At 35.3% G+C, this 27,047-nt stretch overlaps 1 protein-coding gene across 1 annotated transcript in view; it reads left to right on the top strand.

Annotated features, from left to right (window-relative positions):
- LOC113398499 (uncharacterized) overlaps positions 1-27,047 on the top strand; it is a 273,433-nt gene that overhangs the window by 240,093 nt on the left and 6,293 nt on the right. Inside the window, exons 2-4 of the mRNA XM_026637260.2 lie at positions 19,182-19,396; positions 19,496-19,631; positions 22,612-22,745. Coding sequence (XP_026493045.1) covers positions 19,182-19,396; positions 19,496-19,631; positions 22,612-22,745 — 485 coding nt within the window. The remainder of the gene's footprint in view (positions 1-19,181; positions 19,397-19,495; positions 19,632-22,611; positions 22,746-27,047) is intronic.

The raw sequence follows: 27,047 nt of genomic DNA, 5'->3' as shown, positions 1-27,047 counted from the left end.
ACACAAGCAACTGTCCGCATACCTAACACATAATCATCTCCTTAGTCCTTTCCAATCCGGTTTCCGTTCCGGTCACAGTACTTCCACCGCTCTGCTCAAAGTCACTGAAGACATTCGCTATGCAATGGATAAAAGAGAATTTACCATCCTTATTTTGCTTGACTTTAGCAATGCTTTTAACTCAGTTGACTTTGATGTATTGCTTGGTATCCTTCGCTCACTTAACATTGCTCTGCCTGTGATTGATTGGTTCCAATCTTACCTTCGTGGTCGTCGGCAGATGGTAAAGTCTGATGAGGCTTCCTCGGACTGGGCTGATCTATCTGCTGGTGTTCCGCAAGGCGGCGTACTTTCTCCTCTTCTGTTTTCAATTTTCATTAACGAAATTTCCAAAGTTATTTCTTCTCATTACCATCTCTATGCAGACGATTTACAACTTTACAAGCACACCACCTTGTCAAATCTATATTCGGCCATACTTGACGTTAATTATGATCTCGACAGAATTAAGAACTGGGCGGAATCTTTTGGGCTTATTGTTAATCCCTTGAAGTCAAAGGTTATGATAATAGGTAGCACACAATTACGTAACAAAATTAACTGGGACATTGTACCATCAATTGTTTATGATGGAATTCAAATTGATTATAGTGAGCAAGTAACTAGTTTAGGGTTAATCATAGACTGTAATTTATCGTGGAGAGCTCAGGTTAACGAAGTCAGTAAACGTATCCACTACTCTCTGCATTCTTTAAAACGCTTGCAGAATTTTCTTCCTTTCCAAACTAAAATTTTACTTGCACAATCCCTCCTTCTTCCTATCCTAGACTATGCTGATGTTTGCTATCTTGATGCGAATGAAGAGCTACTTGACAAACTAGATAGACTTCAAAATTTGTGCATTCGTTTCATTTTCGGTCTGCGCAAATTTGATCATATTTCTCAATTTCGACGTCAGTTAAAGTGGCTCCCTATCCGTCTTCGCCGGAACTTGCACATATTAACGCTTCTTTTTAATATATTAAACCATGATAGCCCTGATTACCTACATGAGCGTTTTCTGTTTTGTCCTCCTCGTGAAAGACCAGTACGCGCATGTGTGGCATCGAAAACACTAGAGGTACCTTTTTTTAATACCACGTTCTACGGTAACTCCTTTACTGTTGTTGCCGCTCGTCTCTGGAACTCTCTTCCGGATGATATTTTCCACAATAACGTTACCATAAGATCTTTTAAAAACAGAGTAAAGCAGCACTTCCTTTCTACTTAAGTTAATTTTATTATATATGTATTTTATATGTATGTAGTTGTATGTATGTATATTATAAATATGTATTAATTTATGTATTATTTGTATTTAGTATATAATATAATTAATTATAGTCAAAAGTCTATGTATTTCCTATAAAATGATACTTGATATTGTACCTACACCATAATTATAATCTACAAATAATCTCCAACAGAATCAGGGTTTCTGGAAGAGATCTCTTGTTAGAGATAAGTTATCCTTTGTACACGTCTTTTGTCTATGTAATTGTCTATATATTTGTTGGTACATAAATAAATAAATAAATAAATAAAAATAACTGAGGTCATTCAAAAACTTAATTACAAAATAAATCTAAAAATTTAATCACTTAATATCCTAGCAATATTTATTTTCACGTATATAATACATACACGTGAAAATAAATGTAAAATTACATTTCACGAGAGGTAAAATTTTAAAATTACTTTCGTATAAAAATATGTCAAACAGAATTTGATATTCGTTTTAAATATGATTAACGTAGACTCGGGTGTGCCCGTTATTACGAACAGAATCTGAATCAAAATATGCTTTGTTTAAGTAGACTCTTTAAAACCGACGCGGCTTAGTAGGACTTGAATCTTAGCCGTGCTTAAAAACAGACAAATGTTCCACTGTTGGAAGAAGGCTTCCTGTCTCCATACGGAAGAAATATTTTGGAGCTTTTGTACTGCTCGTCTCTATTGCGGGTTTTTGGACATGTACCTTTTTACAAACACATACATATATTTGTTCATTGCTGAGCTGAAGTTCAGTGGTGTTACTCGACTTAGACTTCTTAACATTTTGAAATTCACGTATTCGAACCAATGAACCATCTTGACTCTAGTGATCAATGATAGATAGTGCTCATTAAATAATGATGATGAATGTCCTATGTCCCCTAGATGGGGCAGATGGCGTCCACATATGTCCTCCATCGCGATCGGTCTTGGGCTTCAGCCTTCACCTCGCTCCACGTCATTGCGATGCTCGCCGCCTCTGCCAACACGGAGCGTCGCCAGGTTTGACGGGGACGGCCACGCTTTCTTTTCCCTTGGGGATTCCAGTCCATAGTATGTTTGGGAATATGGTCGGGGTCCCTTCGGAGCGTGTGTCCAATCCATCTCCACTTGCGACGCTTGATCTGACTGTCGATCGGGCTCTCAAGGCATTTCTCCAACAGCTCTAAGTTTGAGATGGTCTCGGGCCAGTAAATACCGAGAATGCGACGAAGACAGCGGTTGACGAAAACTTGGATTTGGCGTGAAATGTCCTTTGTAAATAATATAAGGCAATAATTAATTGCACAGACTTATGAAAGTATAGAGAAAGACTAAACATTTTAATTCCAGGTTGCCAAATAAAATGTTCTATTAGACAGATTTATATTTTTAAATATGCCTTATAGGGATGCGTTATTAGATACGATACGGTGATACGCAATCATCAAAAAAGCGTGTATGTAGAATAACTTTATAATCTATACTTAAAATAATCATCTATTTACTCACTCTTATAATAATAGGCCTAATTTATCAACGATAATATACATATATGTCGCATGAAAGGTTCCTAATTAAAATCATAAGAACACACACTTCGTCTTCCACGACAATTAAACAAGGCTTAATCGCGTATGACACGACTAATTAACCGCAAAAGCTAATTGGCGTTGTAATAACAAGGATACACATTATAACGGCGATGTGACCGCAGTTGTCACCTAAACTGGCAACACGAATTATGGCGAGTGTGGTTTTGATGTAAATATCACAAATGTAAAAATTACGACCAGATTATCGGTAATAGATGGCAAAAACGTAGTCTGATGCGGTTGTAGTTTCAAATCAGGTCAAGCGGAATATTTTCCTACGGTTTCCTTAATAAGAGCATAATTTACTTGGTGGTAGGACTTTGTGCAAGCCCATCTGGGTAGGTACCGCTCACTTATCAAATATTCTACCGTCAAACAGTAGTCAGTATTGTTGCGTTCCAGTTTGAAGGGTGAGCTAGCGTAACTACAGAAACAAGGGATATAACATCTTAATTTCCAAGGTTGGTGGCGCATAGTTGTTGTAAGGAATTAATATTTCTTACAGTGCCATTGTCTATGGGCAGTAGTGACCATTTACCATCAGGTGGCCCATTTGTTAGTCCTAACCTAACCTAACTATATCATAAAAAATAAATGATATTGATATATCTCCTGTTATGAGGACCATAACTGAGGGTTAATGAATACTAATGATCATTATTGATTTTGGAATGATTTATGTCACTTCATTCTAATAACTTGACTCATATCAATGATTTCAATTGGTTATAATTTCTCATCCTAAACATTCGTAGGGTTAATTGAGGTAAAAGCAACAATGGGGTAATTGTGCCGATCGAATTCCCGACTGCTACGATCTCTTATATATTGTTCTCAAGTCTATAGAAGCATTTGGATTAGCTTGTATTGCCTCGTGAACACTATAATATAATTAAATGAAATGGCCAAAATTTACTATCCTTTTTTTTATTCATACGTATGTTGTTTTTCCACAATTTTTTTTTGCCTCTAATGTATCTTATCAATAATTTGGATTAATTGCCAAGCACACAATTATTATAAGAATTTTAGGGTATGAAAATAGTGTTCATATTATGTGAATACAGATATAAGAACTAAAATGATTAATGAAAGCTGAAGAATTTGTTTGTCTGTTCGGGCTAATCTCCCGCCAGGGTATCCCACCCATCAGATATTCTACCGCCAAACAGCAGTATTCAGTATTGTTGTGTTCCGGTTTGAAGGGTGAGTGGGCTAGTGTAACTAGAGGCACAAGGGACATAACATCTTAGTTCCCAAGGTTAGGTTAGGTTAGCGCATAAACAATGTAAAGACTGGTTAATGTTTCTTACAGCGTCATTGTCTATGAGTGTTGCTGACCACTCACCATCAGTTGGCCCCCTTGCCCTGTATATCATGATAAAAACACATGTCGTTTGTCGGCATACGAATCGGTCTTAATTCAGAGTTCTTTAAAGATTTAGAAGATGCAGAGTGATCTAACATCTCTACGCAGAGCCAAAGGATCGAGCAGATCATTAAGGGCTTGATCGTCGATAATTCGAGCTGCTCTACGTTGGATACGGTCAAAAGGAAGGAGCTGGTACTGGGGAGCACCCGCCCAAAGGTGAGAGCAGTACTCCATGTGAGTTCCTTGCTGAGCACACCGAGCTTTATTGATGCCAATTTGGCTTTGCCTTCCAATTGACCGCGGAACTGAACGAGGCTCGAAACATCGACGCCAAGTATTCCGATACTAGCTGTGGTGGCTAACGGAATGTTCTCAAATCGTGGAGATACGACGAATGGTGTTTTTTTGGCGGTTAACGCGCAAACTTGCGTCTTTTTTGGGTTGAAGTGGACTAGGTGTAGCCGGCCCCAGTTCAAGACTTTGTTTAACGAAGACTCGACTTCAGACACAAGTTTGTTCCGGTTTTCTTCGACGTTTTCCCGAGAAATATTAGCACGGCCGGTGTATGAGGTGTCTACGGTACTGTCGTCTGCAAATCAGTGAATGTTACTGATTTGCAACAAGTCATTGATATGCAGAAGAAACAGAGTGGAACACCAGCATTGACGAATTTTTAGTCGGAGCATGCACCGTCGACAACGACTTTGATTTTCATTGATTTCACTTTGATCGACAAACGCTTCGATCTGCCAAAAAACTGGTAATCCAATTGCATAATTTCCCGGGAAGCCCATAGGAAGGTAGCTTCGAAAGAAGCACTTTATGCCACACGCGATCGAAGGCCTTCGTTATGTCCAGACTGGCTGCTAATGCCTCCCCCTTGCTCTCAACTGCTTCCACCCATTTAGGATTCAGGTAAACTACAAGATCACCGGCTGAGCGACCCCGACGGAAACCGTACTGGCGGTCACTAATCAGCTGGTACCCCTCTAGATACCGCAGGAGCTGGCAGCGTACAATGGACTCCATTACCTTGGAGAATAAGGGGGTGATGGCTATAGGCCTATAATTGGACGAGTCTGAGCGGTTACCCTTTTTAGGAATCGGATGCACCAAAGCAGTCTTCCAGGAGATCGAGACGACGCCTAATGCGTAGGATTGCCGGAAAAGACGCGTTAAGACCAGCGCCGACTCGGGAGCACATGTCCGTAGCACGCTTGGAGGGATGCCATCGGGTCCACTCGACTTATGAATGTTCAAGGAAAGAAGTGCTTTACGAACTGCACTTTGCCGGAATTTAACCTCCGGCATCGTGCTATCACATCGCGGGATTATTGGTGTTGCATTTCCTTGGTCATCCAGAGTCGAATTTGACGCGAAAAGAGAGCCTAAAGGATCAGCTTTCTCCTTCGCGGTATGTACCAATGACTCACCGTCCTTGTGCAGAGATGGAAAGGAAGGCAGACAGAAATTCCCTAAAACAGCCTTAGCGAGAGACCAGAACGCACGTGTTCCTGAAGGGAGACGCACCAGTCTCTCGCCAATTCTGCCAATGTCTTCGCCTTAGCAATCACGTTTTTGAAGGACCTAGAGGCAGAGTTATATTCCTTTCTGAATGCGCTGGTCTTTACATCACGAGACGCCGATGTGTTAGTCCAGTCATGGTAACTTTCCCATTTTCGGCGTGAGGCCGTTTTGCAGAAACGACCAAACCAGGGCTAGGACTTGCCACCGATGGGCACAGCAGAATATGGATCGGTTTCGGCATTACCGCTATGGGACCTATAAAGGCACGCTTAGATTGTCGTCGCAATCTACACGCAGCCAGATAATCGATAGGTCCTGCCCTTCAAGGCTGCCGAGGCATCGAGAACAGATATCATCTCTGATGTAAACGCACACCCCAGCTCGTGTGTTCCAATTTATACCCGGGGTAGGAAAGAAAAGTCGTATCGGCAGGAGAGGATATCTGAGTCTCGGTAAGAAAGAGCAAAGCCGGCTTCGCCGTCTCAAGGTGAGAGTGAACGGCGTTCAAGTTGGAGTTGAGTCCCCTTATGTTGCAGAAGTCGACAGTTACGGTCGTAGGGGTTGCCTTATGATGCCTGCTCCGCTTGCCCTGAACAGTGGAGAGCGCAAAATTGCCCCCCCCCAGAATTCGGAGCGCAGCTTAGGCATCCCTGCTCAGGTGGTGTACGTCCTGAGATTGGATGCCCAGAGAGGGATTCTCCACCACAGTCGCTGATGGTACCCTCCTGGGGTAATGAAACCAAATTCTGCACAACCATCATGTTTGTGGGGGGGGGGGGATCGGGCCTTCGGGGCTCTCACATACGAGACGAAACGCGGAAGCATAGCCACTTTACGCCGGTTTTAAGTGGGAGAGTGGTACTTCCCCGGGCGTGCCGGCCCATTCGGCTGCAACCCGAAGGTATGCAGTGTGGCACTACCACTTAGAAAGTATAAGTTTCACATTGAATGCATTCTTTCTGGTCATATGATCATATGTCACAATGTGTGATTAGTGTTTTTATATTATCATTGAATTTCGCAATTTGCACACGCGGTTTCAATAGCTGCAACTTGCCCATGTTTACACTGACCGTGGAATCGTTAGTCGTAATTTTGGTTGTTTGTACTTGATTTGAATGGTTGGTTTCTGATACAGAGTTCTCTATGTTAAATGATAATTAGTCTGGTAGATTGACGTTGGTATAAACCACGGTGGGTTATAAAACAGCTGTTAGGAAATGTGGATATTAGCCGATGGTCAGAGGTTCAAAGTCGATTAAGAACCACTGATTTGTCATAGGATTTTTTGTCTCGTATGTGTTTATAATTCTCCTTATAATAAATTATTCAACACAAGATTATTTAGAAAATAACAGAGCTTGAAACTAATATTTTTTGTTTCGCGGGATATATTACATATAATTGTATTTAGCTGACATAACTTTGTATTTTTCTAAGTTGGAGAAGACTAACTAATGAGTTTCTTGCCGGTTCTTCTAGGTAGATACATTCCGAAACGGTAGCTTTATGTTTATTAAACAAAACGTTCTGCAAAATGACGATTCAAAAAGTGCTTGTTAAAATGAATTTTAAATTGATTTTGCATACTTGAATAAAGTATATTTTGATTTTGATTTTTTGATACAATTTCACTTATTCCCTTGCTTAAAAAATACCGATACGACAAATTTCAATGCCGTTATATCCTCACCATCACTAAATCTAGTCAATCATAAAATTATATATGTATAGCTACCCGACGCCGCTTCGCTAGCGTAGAATAAGGGTCCACATAAAGAATTTATATCGTTATATGCATAACTCTATTGGTTTACGCCGTTTGCGCTCGCCAGTAAAATTCCCATTCGCTTAAGTTTTTTTTTTATTTGATCATCATATTGCAGACAACTTAACAAAACTTTTATAAATTAAATACCTAAACCTTACCCATGAATCACTAACCGGTAAAAGCCGTATAAAATCAGCTTAGTAGTTTTTTAACCTATTCCGTTCAAAACAGACACCACACCAAGATTTTCGAAAATTCTTATTTCAACGAAATTTTGCCACATGTGTATTCCACCAAACCCGCATTAGAGCAGCATGGTGGAATATGCTCCTAAACTTCTCCTCAAAGGGAGAGGAGGCCTTAGCCCAGCAGTGGGAAATTTACAGTCTGTTAATGTAATGAAAAAAAATTGACTGTACAAGAGATGCCTTAGTAGCTATTACAAAGATAATCTTCAGGCAATCTTAAGTCTTAAATGTATCCGTAATTTAATTTCCATTGTACTAAATACAATTAAACTATTGTACTATTTGTATCCATTGTACTAAATATTATTAACCGGTAGACATACTATCGAGCGCATATACGATGCTCGATGAGAGTGCACTGACCCTTAAATGTTGTAACGGAATATCATACTGAATACAACTCTAGTAAATTATTATAAGTATATGATTTAAACTCACAATATTATAAATTCCATACGCATTAAGTATTCTCAGTCTGGGCTAATTTCACTTCAATGAATGTTTATAATAACCATTAATTAACAGAATCTCGCAAACGCTCATACTTCCTCTTAAGCCCTTATCTAATTGTAATATAACCCTTGAACGTTATTAACTTATGTTCAATTTTTAATTAATCGAATTATCTCTTGGATAAATCAACATATAATTTTACTTGAAAAATAAATCGAACCACATTTCGGTGGGTTTTAATTTCATCCTCATCATTACACCCATCAAATTTTGTATTAGAGATAAGAGCTGATGAGGTTTCTAGGTTAGTTCATTTCTTCTTATAATTAATTTCATGCTCGGATTAAAGAAAACATCTCGAGGAAACACACAAACGCAAAAATATCTTCGGAGCAGCGCCCAACCTTCTCTAAAAAAGGTTATGGTTCTCTAAAGGTTATATTATAGGTATGTTTTAGTTTTCTAAAATATGATACTTTGTTTGGGTTTTCCTCCTCAAACTGTTTGATAGATTATATTTATTTCTTTTTAATTGCAATTCATTACCAATCTATATAAAAACATTTAACTCTGTGCTCGAATCAAATATTAAATATTCTAAATTTGTATTCTTTCCGAATGAATATTGCATCAAGAAATTTCCGGTCAAGAAATCGAAAAAAATAAACTGATTACACAAATCTTTATTGTATTATACAAATTTGATTTTTATTAACAGAGGAATAAAGCATACAATCGTGTATCTGAAAGCAATACGTTCTTAGTAGTCATAGCAAACGAATGCCTTTGTTGAAGCGTAACGGAAATGAACCTCGGAGTGTTGGGGAAGTCTACCCTGAGGATAGAATTTGTACTCTAAAAAAGCTATGGTATAATAAAAAACTCAAGGAAACTGCAATCAGCTTTCAAAAGAAGCAGAAATAAACTTTTAGCATCCTCTTGATTAAATTCTATAAATGGAAAATTCATATAACAGTTTATGTAATATATACACAGAAACATGCAAATAGTTGAAGTAACCAATTCTAAGTCGGTTATTTGTGGAGATTTTTAATGTTGAATGAATTAAATTTATGCAAGTGAATAAATTTAGGCATCTGATAATTTGAAACATAATTATATCAATAGCTAGGAACTTTTTGTCAACGAGGCCGGAAAGAAAATTATCGGTCCAAGCACTTACCAAGCGAAGGCTGCCAAAACTATAACAGATACATGAAAACTTTGTATAAAAGGTTTGTAGAGAGCCGTAATATATACAGGAGAGTCCGCAACAGCTTAAAGCTATATTTAATACTATAAGTTACAGCAGCAATTTAGTTTTGTCGCGCAATATTAATGCTACACATAATAAATAACTTAATATTATTTTAAGCAATTTCTGATGATGAAAAATTGACGTTAATTGTTAGTATTTTAGATCGGTTATAATGCTGAATATTTGAACATTGTAATGTCAAGGGCTATTAGAGATGTGTCAGATGAAAATCTGCCACAATTGAATTCCAATTTAGCAACGTAATGGAATAACCCGAAAATGAAAATATTTATGGATTTTTAAATTGCTACTTTTTATTTTCTAACTCTTACCTAATGGCTTACATATAGGTAGATAAATCTTGCCAATGTGGTGACATAAACACTTCCAAAATGCATTATCTCATCTCGTCTTTGTCTCCGAAAAATTCTGAAAATAATAAATTGTCAAAACAAGAGGAACTCGGTTCCGGACGTCGACGTAGAAATGTTAGAATTAGGTTCGAGAGACGTAATAGCTTTATCCTTTCGAAAAATAAATACTGTCCATACAAAAGCGTGTGCTTAAGATGTGGGGACAATGAGCGGTGAAATTGTGGCCGTCTCGAAATTGTTAAAAAGCAATTTTTCTATGCGGCGAGCGGAGAGAAATAAATCTCGTTTCATCTGTTTTCTTTTTACTCGGAAAATTGAGATTTGGTAGATTGCTATATTGTTTCAAAGTGTTACCTACCTGAATGTATTGAAGTTTGCACTTTAGTTTTTCAATCTAGATTATTCTTGAGTCTTGTATTATTTTTTGTTTTCCAAGCTACTTGAAATTAATTAACGTCTTGTGTTTAGTTTTTATTTGTTTGGTGCTTTGATTTTCTGTTTAATCCTCTAAAATGACCTTTTTAACGTCCTTATTTAAGACGTTATAAAGGCCTATTCAGTTAAAGTAAATTTTGATTATTGTTTGTTCTCGTAAAAACTTAAATTTCATATTAGCATTATTGTTTTAAGTAACAGTTGCAACTTTACTGCCTTCTTTAAAATTATGTCATAAAATTTATATATAATAAATTTCCATGTAGAAGTTCCTGTTAATTTTAAGCAAAGGATTTTAACATAATCCTAGATAAATCATTGCAGTATTAAATAACCATTTAATCCTGTATGCGAGGTAGAAATAAAACTTTGTAAAATCACCAAACCGAAAAACTATTCCATAATCTGTAGTAGAATGGAGTTTTGGATCGAGTTCTGTTTTTTAAATACTTTAAAAATGTACGACAAATACGAATGTTCACGACGATATTTTTAGAAAAATAATATAAACTCCTAACATAAAGTAAACTACAGTAATTTACTCTGCGGCGCAGGATCAAAGGCTGTCAATACAATGACGCAAAATAATAATAATATAGTATATAAGATTGACCACTATATGTAATTATATAATTTGAAGACAGCGATAAATATCACCGTAAAATTGTAAGAGTCGTTTATGATAAATCATACAATAATAGTCAGCTGACGAGAAGAGACCAATCAGTTTCAAATGTAAGAAACGCAAAAAATTACAGATAGTTTACAGTTTTTTAGCTTAGATATATGTACAATAAGTATTTATAAGTAAACTCAAATGGGCAATTATTAAAAACAAGATAGATACAATTTAACATCGACATATTATATAATGCATTAAATATTCTCAATTAAAGGAGCGACACAAAACAGAAAACAAACGAACAAACAAAAATAGCACGAAAATAAAACTATGTGCAGCTATAAACTCCTAACACTCCGCTGTAGTAAAATAATAACTGTGTAATGCTATTAGTAAAGAGTACATTTTGTTCTGTTAAAACAAAATGTCGAATACAAAGTTTTAACCAGAACTAGTTACAATAAAACTTATAACGACGTTCGTTTTAATTATATGATTTTACTAAATATCATTTTATAAAACACGACCATTAAATTAATGGTTTCATTTCAAACATTATTTTTCTGACGTTTTCCAACTATCAGAAGTTATTGCTTCTATCAAGATTCGAATAATTTTCTCATTTTTAGAAATATCGAAACCCATTTGTATGCTAAACAGTTCTATTCACTAAATCAGAATTACTTTTCAGATTCAGTTTTCGATATTGGTAATGATGATAAAGAAATCACAATTTCGTGATTAATTTAATCTAGATTTTGATAATGATATAAAAGGTATAGAAACTATCTCCTTAATTATTTGAATTGTGTTCTGTGTTTTATTTTGTATTGACCATAAAAATTAAGTAAGACGGCTATTTCTAGAAATCGCCAGTGTTGTCTTGCCTTGGAAAGCAAGTAAAACCATCATCAGAACCAGTGCCAGTGTTATGAGATTGACGGAATAGACAGCGCAGTCCTGCTTGAGCACACACATCTGTATTGTAATATCTTCTGCACATTAATTTCTCGGTAGGTTGAATTCGGAAATTGATGAAATATTAAATTTATTTTTGAAACAAGATAATTCAAAATTGCTTGTAACATTAAGTCGAAGTCGTTAAATACTTAAATATTATGATTTAGTGTTTCATAGCCATACGCTTCCATAAGTACTGAGATAGTATCCTCTGTAGTTGTCATTATTGAGACAGCGATTAGCGATAAAATAATTAGGTTTGCATTAAGTGCTATAACCAAGTAAACTTCTACCGTCTTATAAATTAAAAAAAAATACATCAATTCATTTCAATATCATAAACAACAGATACACAATATTATCAAAACAAATGATCTCGTTGTACTTCCATCACAAAAGAACAGAACATATCATCGACATTATCAGCCCATTCCCTTATTGCTGGTGTGTCATTATCTCAATGGCATCTATACATCGCTGCTCGCACGCACATGCGAACACATTTATTACCTTCATTAGCTCCAAGCGAACGCGCAATGATGGAGAGTGTCGATTTGACATGAGGAAATTACGAACATCAAAGAGTTTCAAGAAGATTGTTGAATCAATTTGCCATGAATGGCAACATGCGGGAATACAGATAAATATATTGGGGTACCATTATTTCCTAAATGCGTTTAATGAAACGGTTGTTATTTCAGCCGTTTCATTAAACGCATTACGTACGCAATGATAATTGTGATAGGAAATTAACTAAAAAGTGTCAAGATCTATAGAACTCGACTGCACGTCCAAAGATATCCTATTTATTTTTGATCTGCTGTGAATTGATCTGCCGCGGGAAGTTGGGAGATCATTTCGTCAATTCAATTTTTTTAAAGTAAAAACGCCAGAACTATTTCTGAAAAACAAAATCAATCAAAAATCAATCATTAAAGTGTAAAAATATTTTGCTTTATATTCTATTAGGTGTCGCCCGCGGTTTCGGTCGCGTTTTAGTAGTTGATCGACAAAAGTTTGACATGAAAAAATAGCCTCTGCCTTGAGTTCAGGCTCGCTTCGTACTAAATTACATGAAATTGGTTCATTGGCTTAGCTGTGAAAGAGCAACAACAAGACAGACAAAGGAATGAAACCACTCTGAGACACTTCCTCACTTTATTACTCTCTTAGTTCCTAAATTAAGGAAAATGTAATCGTATCCTTACTTTTGTTAATTGATATTATTTGCAAAAGCGCCAGAGTGAGCTACTTCTTTGATGCTTTAATAATAATCGATGGCGTTCTGACAAGACTTGTGTTCTGACGTTTGCGCTCGAACTGATGCGGACGCTACGAATTCGGTTCGGAGCAGTGTGATCAGCGCCTAAATGTCGTCCTTTTATAAATTTTAAATTTAAGCTCTAAATTGTGATGAGTCATTTTGATGACACTTTGATTGATTTCGGTCACCGCACACATTCTCAACGGAAGCTAGTAAGTTGCCAACACAAGCTCTTCACTTCGGTTTATAAATGCCAATTTTCTAAGAATTTATTCACGGAGAACCCCAATAATTTAGTATTGAATCAATCCAACCAAGGGTTTAAATCCAAGACCAACGAGGCAGTCAAAGGAAATGGAATACCCTTTTAAGTACTAAATGTTTTATAATTACAAAATTCGTAGGTAATTTAACATAAATTTCATTCAAATGACTCCTCCATTATTACATTGTAACGACAATCAGATTCGAAGCGCCATCTGCATTGGTCTCATTTACATGTCTGACCTGAACAATCACAAAGCTGAGTATATATATCCAAACGATTTTGAACTCTATAACTAAATCATTAGATATAGAATCGCTTAAGTATTAACGATAAATTATCTTGCCTTGTGTGAAGAGGGGGCGTGCATAATTCGGAGGGCGAGGGTTTGCGAGGAACAATTTACTTGTGGTCATCCTCGAGGATATTAAGTCCTTTGTAAGACGGTGTAGCGGATTGTTTGAAGTGAAGATCTTGTTAATCTGACAATGTTAATTGTAATTACAATGATACTGTCGTGATAACAGCTAACCACGCGTTTATAAACAGTATCAGTTGCGACCACAGGCGCATAATAATACCATGTATATAAGGAGAAATACATATACAGAAAAACAAGAGGCTTTTCTAAAAGGTGGCTCCTATGATATTATGTTATTAGTATAGGGGAAAAATATCTACTCATTAGATATTTTACTCCCAAACAGGAATACTTAGTATTGTTGTTTTCCGGTTTGAAAGGTGAGTCAGTCAGTGTTACTACAGACACAAAAGATATGGCATCTTAGCTCCAACAGTGGTGATGCATTTGCGATATAAGAAATGGTTAATATTTCTTATAGTACGCACGCCACTCCTATGAAGGGAGACTGGCTGTAGAGGGAGGGGGGCGGGGGTGACGGCGTAAGAGAGCGTCATGCCGTGTCCCGTCACGGTACGAGTCGATATTACCAAGCTGCCAATTGATGTCATATCAATACCAAACACGGAGGCATTGCTGTGTATGCATGTGTGTGTATATCAAGCATCAACCAATCATATACATTGGACTCAATATAACTAAAATGATACAGTTAATTATTACTATTGCAACTAATTACGCAATATCATTAGTTAATATTATAATATATTTTCAAGTGCATTTAGTAATACATTGTTTAAATCAAAAGCTTAATTTAATTAATCATTATATTTCATTAATTGCAAATATTATATTAAATTTATACATTTAATTTAAGTAAATTACTCCTTAACGACTGTTTAAGTGTGTAATTGACTAGGTCCCTGTGTTGAATTGGATTCGTAGCTGTACGATGGGATTCCAGGATATTTTAAACAAAATAAAATAAATAAAATTCTTATTTCACCTGTATGAAGGTGAGGCGGTTAGCCAGTTCCTATGTAATGTATTTGTTACCTGATTATAATATAAAAGCTGCTGGTTCGAATTGTAGAACCGGGATAGTAAGCCGTTTTCTCAAATTAAGTAGGCTCACATTTCTTAACGGCCGGCAAAGCACCTGCCCCCCGGTGTTGCAGATGTCCATCGGCGGTGGTGGTCGTCTTTCCATCAGGTGAGCCTCCTCAGTGAGATCGTTTGCCGTCACCTTTGCCATAAAAAAAACTGACAATGATATAGTCATATACGAAGGTATTGCTTTATATGAGCACGCTTTGTAATCATCAACATATTAAAAATCATGAATATACAGGGATTATTGTACACTAAACAAACAATGAATAGTGAAAATAATAAAATTTATAACAGGAACACCAAATTAAAACTGACTCCGCCTCAACTGACACTCGTTCAAAAAAAACTCGCTCAAAAAATTGAGTGTAGAGACAGACTCTACTGATTTATAAAGCAGTATAGATATAGATAGATTTAGATATATAGCCTATCATTTGCGCAATCATATGTTCTTACTGTATACCAATTTTTACAAAGATCGGTTTAACCGGTCTTGAGCTATAGCGGGACATACAAACAACAGACAAAAATTTCAAAAACAGCAAAACTGATGTCAGTAAGTCATAAAACGAATATTTATGACGAAATTCGACAAAAAGTTGAATGTATTATAAAACAACCTTTAAATACTAATGTATATTAATGACTTATACAATAATATTTGCCCTGAGAAAATTTAATTGACGCATATTATTCATTAACACCTTTAACTGAATATAAATAAATGCGGTATAATCATACATCCCATTGAATATTTAAAAACAAAATGTCCCTTTCAAATAAACTTGTTCACTTCAGGGCTTGTCCCTCGAGCCGAGGTGAGCAGGTGTCTGGTGATTAAGTGGTAACCCTTTTCTTTGTCACTTCCGAAAATACATGTGTTGTAGCGTATGTATGTAGATTTAGGTGTTCCGCGTCAATGATTGTTTTTAAATTACGTTTCCGGGCGGATACTGATTACGGAGTTTCATTGTTAGAATTAAAAAAAAAATGTCTCTTTTAAGCCAATTTTAAAGTCGGTTTTGTGATAATTAATTGTGCATTATACAGATTATTTTAAATTTTTCTCTAAATTTAATGACCGTTTTTAATATTCAGTCGCTAGGTATGAGACCGCAATTCCCGAGGTCCTGGGCTCAAATCCCAGGTCGGATAATAAAAAGTTAATGGGGCTTTTCGGCGAAAAATTCTTCGTAAAAGACTGACCCAATGGTGTTATGAAGAATGATAAATATTTCTTGAACTACATATGTATACGGGTGGTGCTGATCATTTACCACCAGGCGACCTATTTGTCAGTCAGCTTACACATATGTATGTATGAAGTAGGACGAAAATTAAAAAAAAAAACCTTGTACCCAACAAATAATATACATTATTATTATTTATGATTATAATGAAGAAATACGTAGATCAAAAATATATTAAAGGGTTGAATGTAAGAAATATTAAGCAATTGCGTTGATATAAAAGAAATTATCTAATTTCAAATCAACTAATATAGAGCCAATGACCTCTGACTGACTATGACAGCTTAATTTGAAAGACACCTTTATCTCTCAGCGAAAAGGTTTCAGTACAATTTAATTCGAATAGGAGCGTAGCACTCTTTACCTCTAATTTCACCCATTCGACCCGTTGAAAGATTATTTATCACAAGCAAGCAATATTTAAAACTTCTAATCCGTAAACGGATTTCAAAGATATTTTTGGGTGATTTTGATTGGACCCAGTAGGTGGCACGGCGATTAAAACGTAAATAGAATTGCTATTTCACTCGGACAAAGTCTAGTATCAATATATTATGTTCATGAGAGTAAACCATCGTATCTCTGGCACCAGTATTTTACTTTGTTTTTGTGACCGCAGACGTGTCGTTCAGCGATATGGACTGAGTAGTTAATGTGATGACGCTTTAGATGAGCTCTTAAATTCCAACAGTGCTAAGATATTTTAGATCAATAAAATCATTGATCAGATATATCATCTCTCAAGTGGATATTTAACCAAAATGGTGACATGAAGTTCGACCCATTATAAGTGAAGAAACCATATGTTTTTATATTTATTTTTTAAGCTGTGGGTGAACTGGTGAATGGTCACCACTGCCCATAGACATGAGAAATATTAATCATTCCTCATATTATCAATGCACCACCAACCTCGGGAACTCGGATATAATGTCCCTTGGACTTATACTTACATTGGATCACCTTTCAAATGGAAACTCAACTATATAAAGTATTGCTGTTTAGCGGTAAAAGAAATGATAATTGATACTCGTGTATCTACAGATTCGTTATTAAGATGCATGTCGGAATCATTTTCAGAGATTTTCCTTAAAAGTAGGAGCATTGTCATTTCATAGAAGCTACTACGTTTCTTAATGAATCAGATTAAAGAGGATCAAATAAAGAAACACTAATATTACAAGAAACGTCGTTATTATTAACAGTTTAATAAGAGACTTAATACTTTTCAATAATAAAATGATACTTTAAACTTTGTACGAAATAACTGCAAATGAAAGAACTCCAACTGGAAAGGTCACAAATGAGATCAGTAAGTATTACAGAAACTTTAAGTCAGACGGCGGTCTTAACATAAAAGCTGAATTAAAAGACAGGTTTATTTTATAAATTAAGTTAGTTGCTAATGTGAGTGCCCTCGTCTTACTAAAGGACGCTAGACTTGTGAGTTTGAAATTTCATACCGAGAGTACAACTGATTAAAACGTGAAGAACTACATCTTTAAAAGAGCCAGTATTTATTTTTTTGAAAAAATCCGCCTTTTTTTGGCCAATGGCGTCCAATTTCAAGGGACTAGCAAACTTTGCTAGAAGCTAATAATGATAAGTAATTATAATCTTAATTCTTATAATCGGGTGGGACAGTATATCTGACTAGATATAATTCATGTGCAAGAACAATGGCTCTTTTCAATAAAAAGTTACCGTATTTTACCGTCAAGAAATACTCAGTGGCAGTCCAACGTTTGAAGTTCCCATTTATTGGACTCGTAACGATCATTTTTGTATTAGAGCAGTTTTCGTAGAGGAATTGATACAAAATAACCCAGCAGTTAATCTTTAATACCAATAAAATTATAAAGATATTATATTATCATTCTTATAAAGAAAACTCCCATTACAGAATAATTTCTACTCCCAGAAAATTAAGCATATGAAAATATGTTCATGATCAGAGTTTTAACGCGTGAAAAAAAAAATCACAATAATTCTGAATACTCATAGTCGATCATCTCCAATGGGGTAAGGTATTCTTGCCAGATTATAAATTTAATGGAAACGTTATAAAGTCAGTAACACATGAGACATATTATTCTAAAGATTTTTTGTTTTGTTTAAATGGCAGACACACTTGTAACTTTCTAATGAACATTTTCTAGTATCAATTGAAGGTAAGTGATTGGAATAAATCCTATATTCATCACTCAGTAACTGTCACTTTAAGAAACGGAAGAATCTTTTTATACCAGCAATCCGCTACCAACCAGTGTATAAGATGTTATGACTCTTGCGTCCTGACTCACTCACCATTTAAACCGATCACAGCTATAAAAAATATTGGTTTGTCGCGCTAGAATGACTTGAGTTGGTGCTATCCCAAATAATAATTATTGTTCCTAATTTTTCTAATATAATTTATTTGTATTAATTACATTTATAGATACCTTTGTTTCACTCCGTTATTAAATTATCCAACAAAATTGCGTTTTCTAAGAAATATTACTTTTGGAGTGTTTCTCGAGGGAAGTCCTAAAGGATTTTTGTTGGGCAGGAAAGTTTAGTAAATAATTCCAGGGGCATTTTTTAGGCTCGATGTGTTGCAAAGTTTCACACCACCCGAGGGACTAAAGACGAATTGTTTGTGATTTTAACAATTTCGCGCTAAACTTCTCGCATTATCGAAATAGTTTTGGTAATATATTTAAAGTATTCCAAAACATTGTTACGTCAAGCCGTGTTTTGTTCATCTATAATTAATTTTAAATGGGATTCGACAATGTTTTAATAAAATATCTCAGATCTTATTTTCTTGTGTATTTATAAACCATTAGTACTGTTTTGGGGGTGTTTTTTGACATAGCAATTGAACATGTATGGGCTCTTATTAGCTCGATATTGAGAGGTTGAATATTAATGACGTATAATAAAATTAGTGGATTTCATTCATATTTGAAAAGCAAATCACATTTCCCTACAATGTTTATACACATTATTTAACACTTTATTTAATTTTGTTACAGGTGGTGTCTGGTCCCTTCGGAATCTCTCCATCTCCGTCCCCCGGGCTGTCCTCTCTGGCGAGGGTCAGTCAGCCGTCCTCCGCTGCTCGTACGACCTTGAGGGAGCCGCGTTGTACTCCATCCGCTGGTACCGAGCTGAAACGGAATTTTATCGGTATGTGCCGAGGGAAATGCCACCGACGATGGTCTTCCCATTACCTGGAGCATCAGTCGATGTAAGTATTCTTTCAAATTGCAATATTAATTGATAGAAATAGAATTGAAGAAAGAAAGAATAGTGTTATTTAAATATAACGGTAAATGTTTACCAACAGCTAGCTCAGTCAGACCACCAACAGGTCCGGATTGTAAATCTGAACAGACGACTTAGTGGAGACTATCAGTGCGAGGTGTCTGCTGATGCACCTCTCTTCCACACTGACATCAAATTTGCGCCCCTCACCGTTGTTGGTAAGTCCGTTATAATAATACAGGTCTCAGAATAATTGAAACCAATTTAGATTTGATAAAATTAGCACTACTAATATTAATTTGATCATTAGTTACCAATATTTTAATGGAAAGAATGAAATAACAATTTATTTCTAACATAACCAAATCAGAATTACACACTTAACTTACAAAGGAAACTATTACAAATGAATTAAAAAGAATGATAATGTCTTTAACATGACTGATAGAGATAGCCCCGAATAGGTATAGATCTGTTCACTCTCGAAGGCGTGGTTCTCCACGTTCAATTATCGCCATTTATAAACAAATGTAATCTAAAGTGTATGTTTTTTGCTTTGTTGCTTTTACCGGCGTACAGCCAGTCCGAAACCTTCACCTCAAAATTTTATATTTATACATAGCATGCCAATTTAGCGAGGTGAGGCATGGCATCAAGATTGAACAGATCCAAAACATCTCTGAACTGTTGTAACTAACAGTGCCGAGCTGAAAATTTGAAATAAATGAATTTTTTACAAGCAGCAAATTAAAGCTAAATTACATCCAGGCAAATCCACAAGGGCCGGTAGCGAATAAAATTAATATTCCAACTATGTATATTAAGTATTTTATTGACAATAGCAGAAACCAACTTAATTAGAACAAATGAATCCTCAGCAGAAAGCATAATTTCAGAAAACGCTTTATAAATTATTCAACGGGGAGAATTTACTTTTATTTTGCTATGAATCAGCTCAACTATTAAAAGCTAAGTTTAATTAAGACTTTAATATTTCAACGTCTTCTTGTATCGTCTCTTATTTTTGATTGTTCTTCGATTTAAATCAAATTATTTGATTTTGATTACGACGAATGGGATGATTTGTTTAAATTGGCCTTATAAATAATCTTACTTAAACGTATTTTTTGGAAGTCAGGAAGAAATGAACTACCTAATGATAAAAAGACAGTTTTGCTCATATACAAGTATGAACCTGCTTTCACCATAAATGTTGGCTGCAGCCCCTGAACAAAAATTATCGTCCATGTACCAGTGTATGGCTCAGTGGCTGACTCCACTTTTAAATTGGAACAATAGCAACTAAGCATGTTTCTATAAATTGTTCATAGTAAAATTACAACAAATAATTAGGACAAATTTCACACCACTGAATTTTCATGTGCTTAATTTGTGTTTATAATTCATATCGTGCTCGGCGGTGAAGGAAAACATCGTGAGGAAACCTGCATGTGTCTAATTTCAACGAAATTCTGCCACATGTGTATTCCACCAACCCGCATTGGAGCAGCGTGGTGGAATATGCTCCATACCTTCTCCTCAACGGGAGAGGAGGCCTTAGCCCAGCAGTGGGAAATTTACAGGCTGATTATGTTTATTATGTAATTAGGACAAAACAGATCATACTTATGCTATATATTTTTTTTGTATGATATCGGAAGGCGGACGAGTCAATGGGCCACCTGATGGTAAGTGGACACACCGCCCATAGACAATAGCGTTGTAAGAAATATTAACCATTCCTTACATCACCAATGCGCCACCAACCTTGAGAACTAAGATGTTCGTCCCTTGTGCCTGTAGTTACACTGGCTCACTCACCCTTCAAACGGGAACACAACAGTACTGAGTACTGTTTGGCGGTAGAATATCTGATGAGTGGGTGGTAGTATATTTTCCCTTTTAGCTCTACGCTTAAATTTTTATAATTGTAATGTATGTATCTTTATTTATTATTTTGCCTGTATTTACATATAATGGCCTTATTACCGATTTTAGCAACGTTTGCTATTAACAACAGAGATAAGCCATTTGCATGAGACATATTATAGTGGACAAGTTTGTGCACAAACACATGTGCACTATCTATTCTCTCACCCTTTCTCTCCCTCACCAATAATCCGATGGGACGTCAATTCCCCAGGACTGGAAAGAGTCCAGGCTTAGGAACAGGTTTTAAGTACTTTCGGTGGCTTGTTTCGGTGGGGAGTATAAACAGTTCTAACTTCCAGACTCCTGGTTGTTAATTACAATTTTTTTAATAGAAAACCATTTTTTTTATCGCTCCGATCTCCAGTTGGTATCCAGGTTCTTTGGATCTGCGTTTTATCCAGCCACTAGACCAAGTGGGCAATATAGTATACATCACAATTAAACACATAATAATTGTATTTAGTTTTATAGGAATTCATGAAAAACGACAGTCATTTATAATAAGTACCTAATATATGTATGTTAAGACTAAAGAAAAACAATTACGTAAATATCTAGAATAATTATATAGTTGTTACCATTACATTATAGCGCGAAGGTCGTTTCGTATATAATACTATATATATAGTATATAAGCGTACCTGTATTGTAATAAATACGTATATAAGTATATTAGACCCTTTTTGTACAAACGTGTATATTATGATAAGTACGTACTTCTGTATTACTTTTGTGGTTTTGTTTACAATGAAAGAGTTTATGTATATATATTTAAGTGCGTATGTTTTGGATGTGTAGTAAGTAAAAACTGTGAAAAGTGGAAACTTGATTGATTTATGTTATTCTTATATATTTTTTTTTACTATTAAGTGTAATTATAATTGTTTGTTTCCCAAATAAATAAATAAAATAATATACTTCATTCGCAAGATATTTTTCATATGTTAAATGTTATTTTACATATCAATCGGTCACTTGATTGTAAGTGGTCGCCACCGTTCATAGACATTGGTACCGTAAGAAATATTAACCATTCCTTACACCACTAAGGCACTACCTAACTTGGAAACTAAGACATTTGTCTCTTGTGCTTGTGTTGAAGGATGGAGAGCCAGTGCTCTCTCATCCTTCAACCTCAACAAATCAGTACTAAGTATTTTTACTTAGCGGTAAAATCTAAGGGTGGTATCTGACCAGACATCCCCTTCCATCAAGAAAGTGTCTATTTGAAGGAAAAGTAATTAAGAAATTATATAATGTCAACAGATCCACCATTCCGAGCTCCTCGACTGTCCGTCTCTCAGAGGAGTTATGCGAGAGGAGACGTTATACGCGCAAACTGTTCCATTGATGAAGCATATCCTGCGCCCAATATCACGTGGATCCTTGATGACCATAAGGTTTGTGAGATGATTATTATAATGCTTTAATCTGACATTTAGTAAGCCTCTAAAACTATATTGATTTTTTTTTCAAATTCATGAGCTGTAACAATATCAGCAATTTTATGTGCTAATTAAATTTTGAAGAAACAGTAGCGCAATGGTTCAAGGGCCGCCAAGTGATATTTTCTGTGATATATGTGGCAAACGAACACGAGGCTCACCTGATGGAAAGTGACTGTGACCGCCCATGGACATCTGCAACACTGGGGGCTCGCAGATGCGTTGCCGGCCTTTAAGAAATGTGTACGCTCTTTTGTTGAAGGTTTCCAAGTCGTATTGGATGTAAAAAGCATGATGGACCCTGACCCCCTAGGTTATTGTCGTCCCCATTCCTAAGACAATCTTTAAGCGTTATTGGAGGAAATAAATAGGAATATTAGTAACTCGAAGTAATGGAGCACGCTACTATTAATAAAAAATATATGTATATTTGAATATAGCATATTTAAAGTATATAAAATATTTAGTTCATATACAAATGTGACGTTAGTTTTTATTTTAAATTTAGAATGAGAATTCTTATGTATTAGCAGGTGCTATACACAATACAATAAATTAGATTAAATTAAATAAATAAAATTTAATTGAAAAAGGTTTGCTTTTCAATTAAAATTATTCTTATTTAAAAAAGAAAGTCACGCGAATCAACAGTTCAATTGCTGTAAAACGGCCGCTCACAGCTCATTAGCATTTTGTGAAATATTAACCTTCCTCACACCGCTAATGCGCCGGCCACCATAGAAACTAAGATATTATGATCTTGCCTCTGTGATACGATAACGGCATTTTAAAAGTAAGGTATGACGAAAAATATTTCTTAAAGAACCAAGACCACTTTACAGTTGGAACGTGTGAACCTTAACATAAGATTGTCGGTAAAGAAACCTACAGGAGGCGGTAAAAACTATTTCCTTACTTAAACTAATTCTTTGTTATTGCTAAAAACTTAAGTTACAAAATAAGTTGGAATCTACCTTAAAACAATTATTCTCAAAAGATTTTATTCCTACCTATGAATATCAAGCAATGTGAAAAAATGTGCACTCTCCTGTGGTGCTCACTCCTCGTTCATAAAATCACACTCCTCCGAGGAGTCCTCGGCGGACATATAAATAGATTTAGCTCTCTGACTAGTCTAGTCTAGGAAGCTACAAATTGTCTGAACGACGCAGATCGCTTGGGACTTGATATTCCAAGGACCTGCGAGGAATTTAATTCGGTGTGTAAAATCGCGGACTTCTGGAAATGTTCGTTTAAATTGTTATGTTAGAGGGTAGTAACATATATTTGGCTGAAATGGAGTCGCAAACTGACACGTTCATTAATTCTTTCAGAAATTATATTGCAAAAATAGATTTAAAATGTGTAATAGTATCTGAGTAGGTAGCTCTGTCGTGTTGAAAGTTACGGAGAAAGCTTGAATATATTTCGTTTTGGTAGCATCCAAAAAATTGTCAACAGATTTTTAGAGCAAAGAAAAACTTTATGAAATGAAAATGTATATTTCAAGTTGTAGTGCAAGAAAAACTTTAAAGTTTTACTGCAACAGAAGAACTGTAAGATTTTTGTCTGGTGTTAATAGTAAAATCTAGAAGCAGAACGTTGAATCGGCTCCAACATTGGAGTTCAGTCCCGGGGGAAATCTAGAATTGTCTTCGCCGCGACGGATTTAAACCGAGTAAAAATGAACTACAAAACCAAACAAATATTGTGCATAATTTCGATAACATTTATGAATTCATAATTGAAAACTCAAAAGACAAATATTTTTATTGATTCAAATTCAAAAATGGAATTATTTCTAAACGTTTACGAGTTAAACCGAGTTAAAATTCATTCAATAACGACTCGTTTGATGGACATTTAAAAAACATTCGAATTTCAAATCGATCAACCGTTTCGCGAAATGTTATAATTGTTAAATATTTTTGATTACATATAACCTGAGATGGTCCAGTGACTTGAGTACCGTGAATCTTAACTGAATGTTGCGTGTACGACACAACACCACTATTAATTTTAACGTTCTTAATTTGCATTTATAATTCATCTTATGTTCATATGGTAACTAGAACCTTTTTTTTTACATTAACAGCCTGTAAATTTCTCACCGCTGGGCTAAGGCCTCCTCTCCCTTTGAGGAGAAGGCCAATGAGGGTGGTGGATTCACATATAGCAGAATTTCGTTGAAATTAGACACATGCAGGTTTCCTCACGATGTTTTCCTTCACCGCCGAGCACGAGATGAATTATAAATACAAATTAAGCACATGAAAATTCAGTGGTGCTTGCCTGGGTTTGAACCTGAAATCATCGGTTAAGATACACGCGTTCTAACAACTGGGCCATCTCGGCTCTCAACTAGAACCTGCAAGTTTCAAGTTTTTTTTTGTACTTGCAGATTCCCTTAACTAGAACCTGCAAGTACAAAAATAAATACTAAAAATGTTTATTGTTATAATACTTAACCTATAACAGGCTAGGAACCAAAACCTAGTAAGTTACCAGTGAGGACTAGTACTCGTGTTAGGACGGCCCGCGCCTCCATTACAAAAAAATCAAATGTATGTACAAAATTCTAAAATCAAAATAAAAAAGCACTTTTGAATCATCATTTAACAAACTGTATTAAGTGAAGAGTATATTACCGAGAAGAACTGGCAAGAAACTCAGTAGTTACTCTTTTTCAGCATTTAAAAATACAAATTCATGTTAGTTAAATACATTTATGTATGTTATGTCTCCTGCCTGGAAGTCAAAAAGTATTAACTCCACGCTTTTTATCATCTATATAATCTTGTATTGAATAATATCTTTGCCAATGTATTTTTTACAAATTATTCGAATTTATGAATCGGCAAAGTTAAAACGATAGAAATTAGTTAGACCAAACCTACGAGTAATATGCCTGTGTCAATGAGTGGGAATGAGTATGTCTGTGTATGTTTGTGTGTGAGCTAAGAAACTTGTAATAAACTTTCTATTTCATTGTACCTTAAGCCTAGTAAGTGATCTGTCAATATTTTTACAGTTATTGTAATCGAACGGGTAGAAATTTAATAACTTGTTTAGACTGTTGCACATGTACGCAGATTGAATTGTAAATTGTCGATTAGCAAATTTACTTTTAGTTTTCAAAGACTTAATTATTTCTTCTACTTTTAGCTTTTTCTAAATGTAACAATGGAAAAAATCCAATTCTTCTTTTAAATAGACGAGGCGTGTAAAACATTTACAGGCTGTATTTTAACCTTTGTTTTGTTATATTTTTATTACATATATTATAATTTGAGTTACAAACAGGACAGATGAAATACTATCAGATATAGGACGTACGTGACGCGACGACAAAAGAGTTGTAATATTTTCGCCAACGCCGTCTGACGCTTACACAAATTTACAGCATATTTTCCTTTGTATGACATAAGTAATTTTGGATTGCTACTAAGTAAATAGTTCTCGGTAGTCGTTCCATTACTATATCGTGGAGTGGAATATTTATCACACGAGACTTTGGATTTTGTATTTACAACGATGCTATGTATGTTTACTTGGCAGGACTTCGTACTGCCCGTCTGGGCTACCTAAACATATATGTTACCAAAATAAAAAATTCTTAATATGTTTATGTTCGGGCTTCAAAGGTGAGTGAGCTAGTGTAATTACGATATAAGAGACATAATATCCTCAAGGTTAGTGGTGTATTGGTGATTTAAGTGATGGTCGATATATTTTACAATGTGAATGTTTATGGACAATAGAGTCCAGTTACTATCAAGTGGACTATTTGCCAGGCTACCTATTTTAAAACAATAAAATATAAAAATATATATTCATAACATTGTTTATTATTTTGATAAAAACACTGATAATATAATTGAATAAATACTAGAATTAAAGTTAAATAAGACTCCAGAAAAACAATAATTCTTTCTTGAAGCAAGATTATCGATTCTCTAATAAAATTCTACAGATATTTTTTACTTAGCCAATTAACGACTTTCAATGTTATTTTAAAAAAAAACATTAACAAACAAAACATTTAGTACAAACAAGATTTTATTTCCTTCCCGATCGGCTGCCACCTACTGAGTCCAATCTAAACCACTCAGAACACGTTATGGAGGAGTGAACATAAAAGGTAATACAGCTTGGGGTTAGTGTTTTGTCGATGGCCATACAGAATATTAAATTGGTGAAAAAGATTCGTCATGTAACATGACGATTCAAAACGGCTTAACAATCACTCGAATGCAC

This window comes from Vanessa tameamea, chromosome 26 (genome assembly GCF_037043105.1).
Source record: "Vanessa tameamea isolate UH-Manoa-2023 chromosome 26, ilVanTame1 primary haplotype, whole genome shotgun sequence".
Lineage (NCBI taxonomy): Eukaryota > Metazoa > Arthropoda > Insecta > Lepidoptera > Nymphalidae > Vanessa > Vanessa tameamea.
The sequence above is the reverse complement of the archived record's forward strand: the minus strand, read 5'-3'. Positions and strand labels throughout refer to the sequence as shown.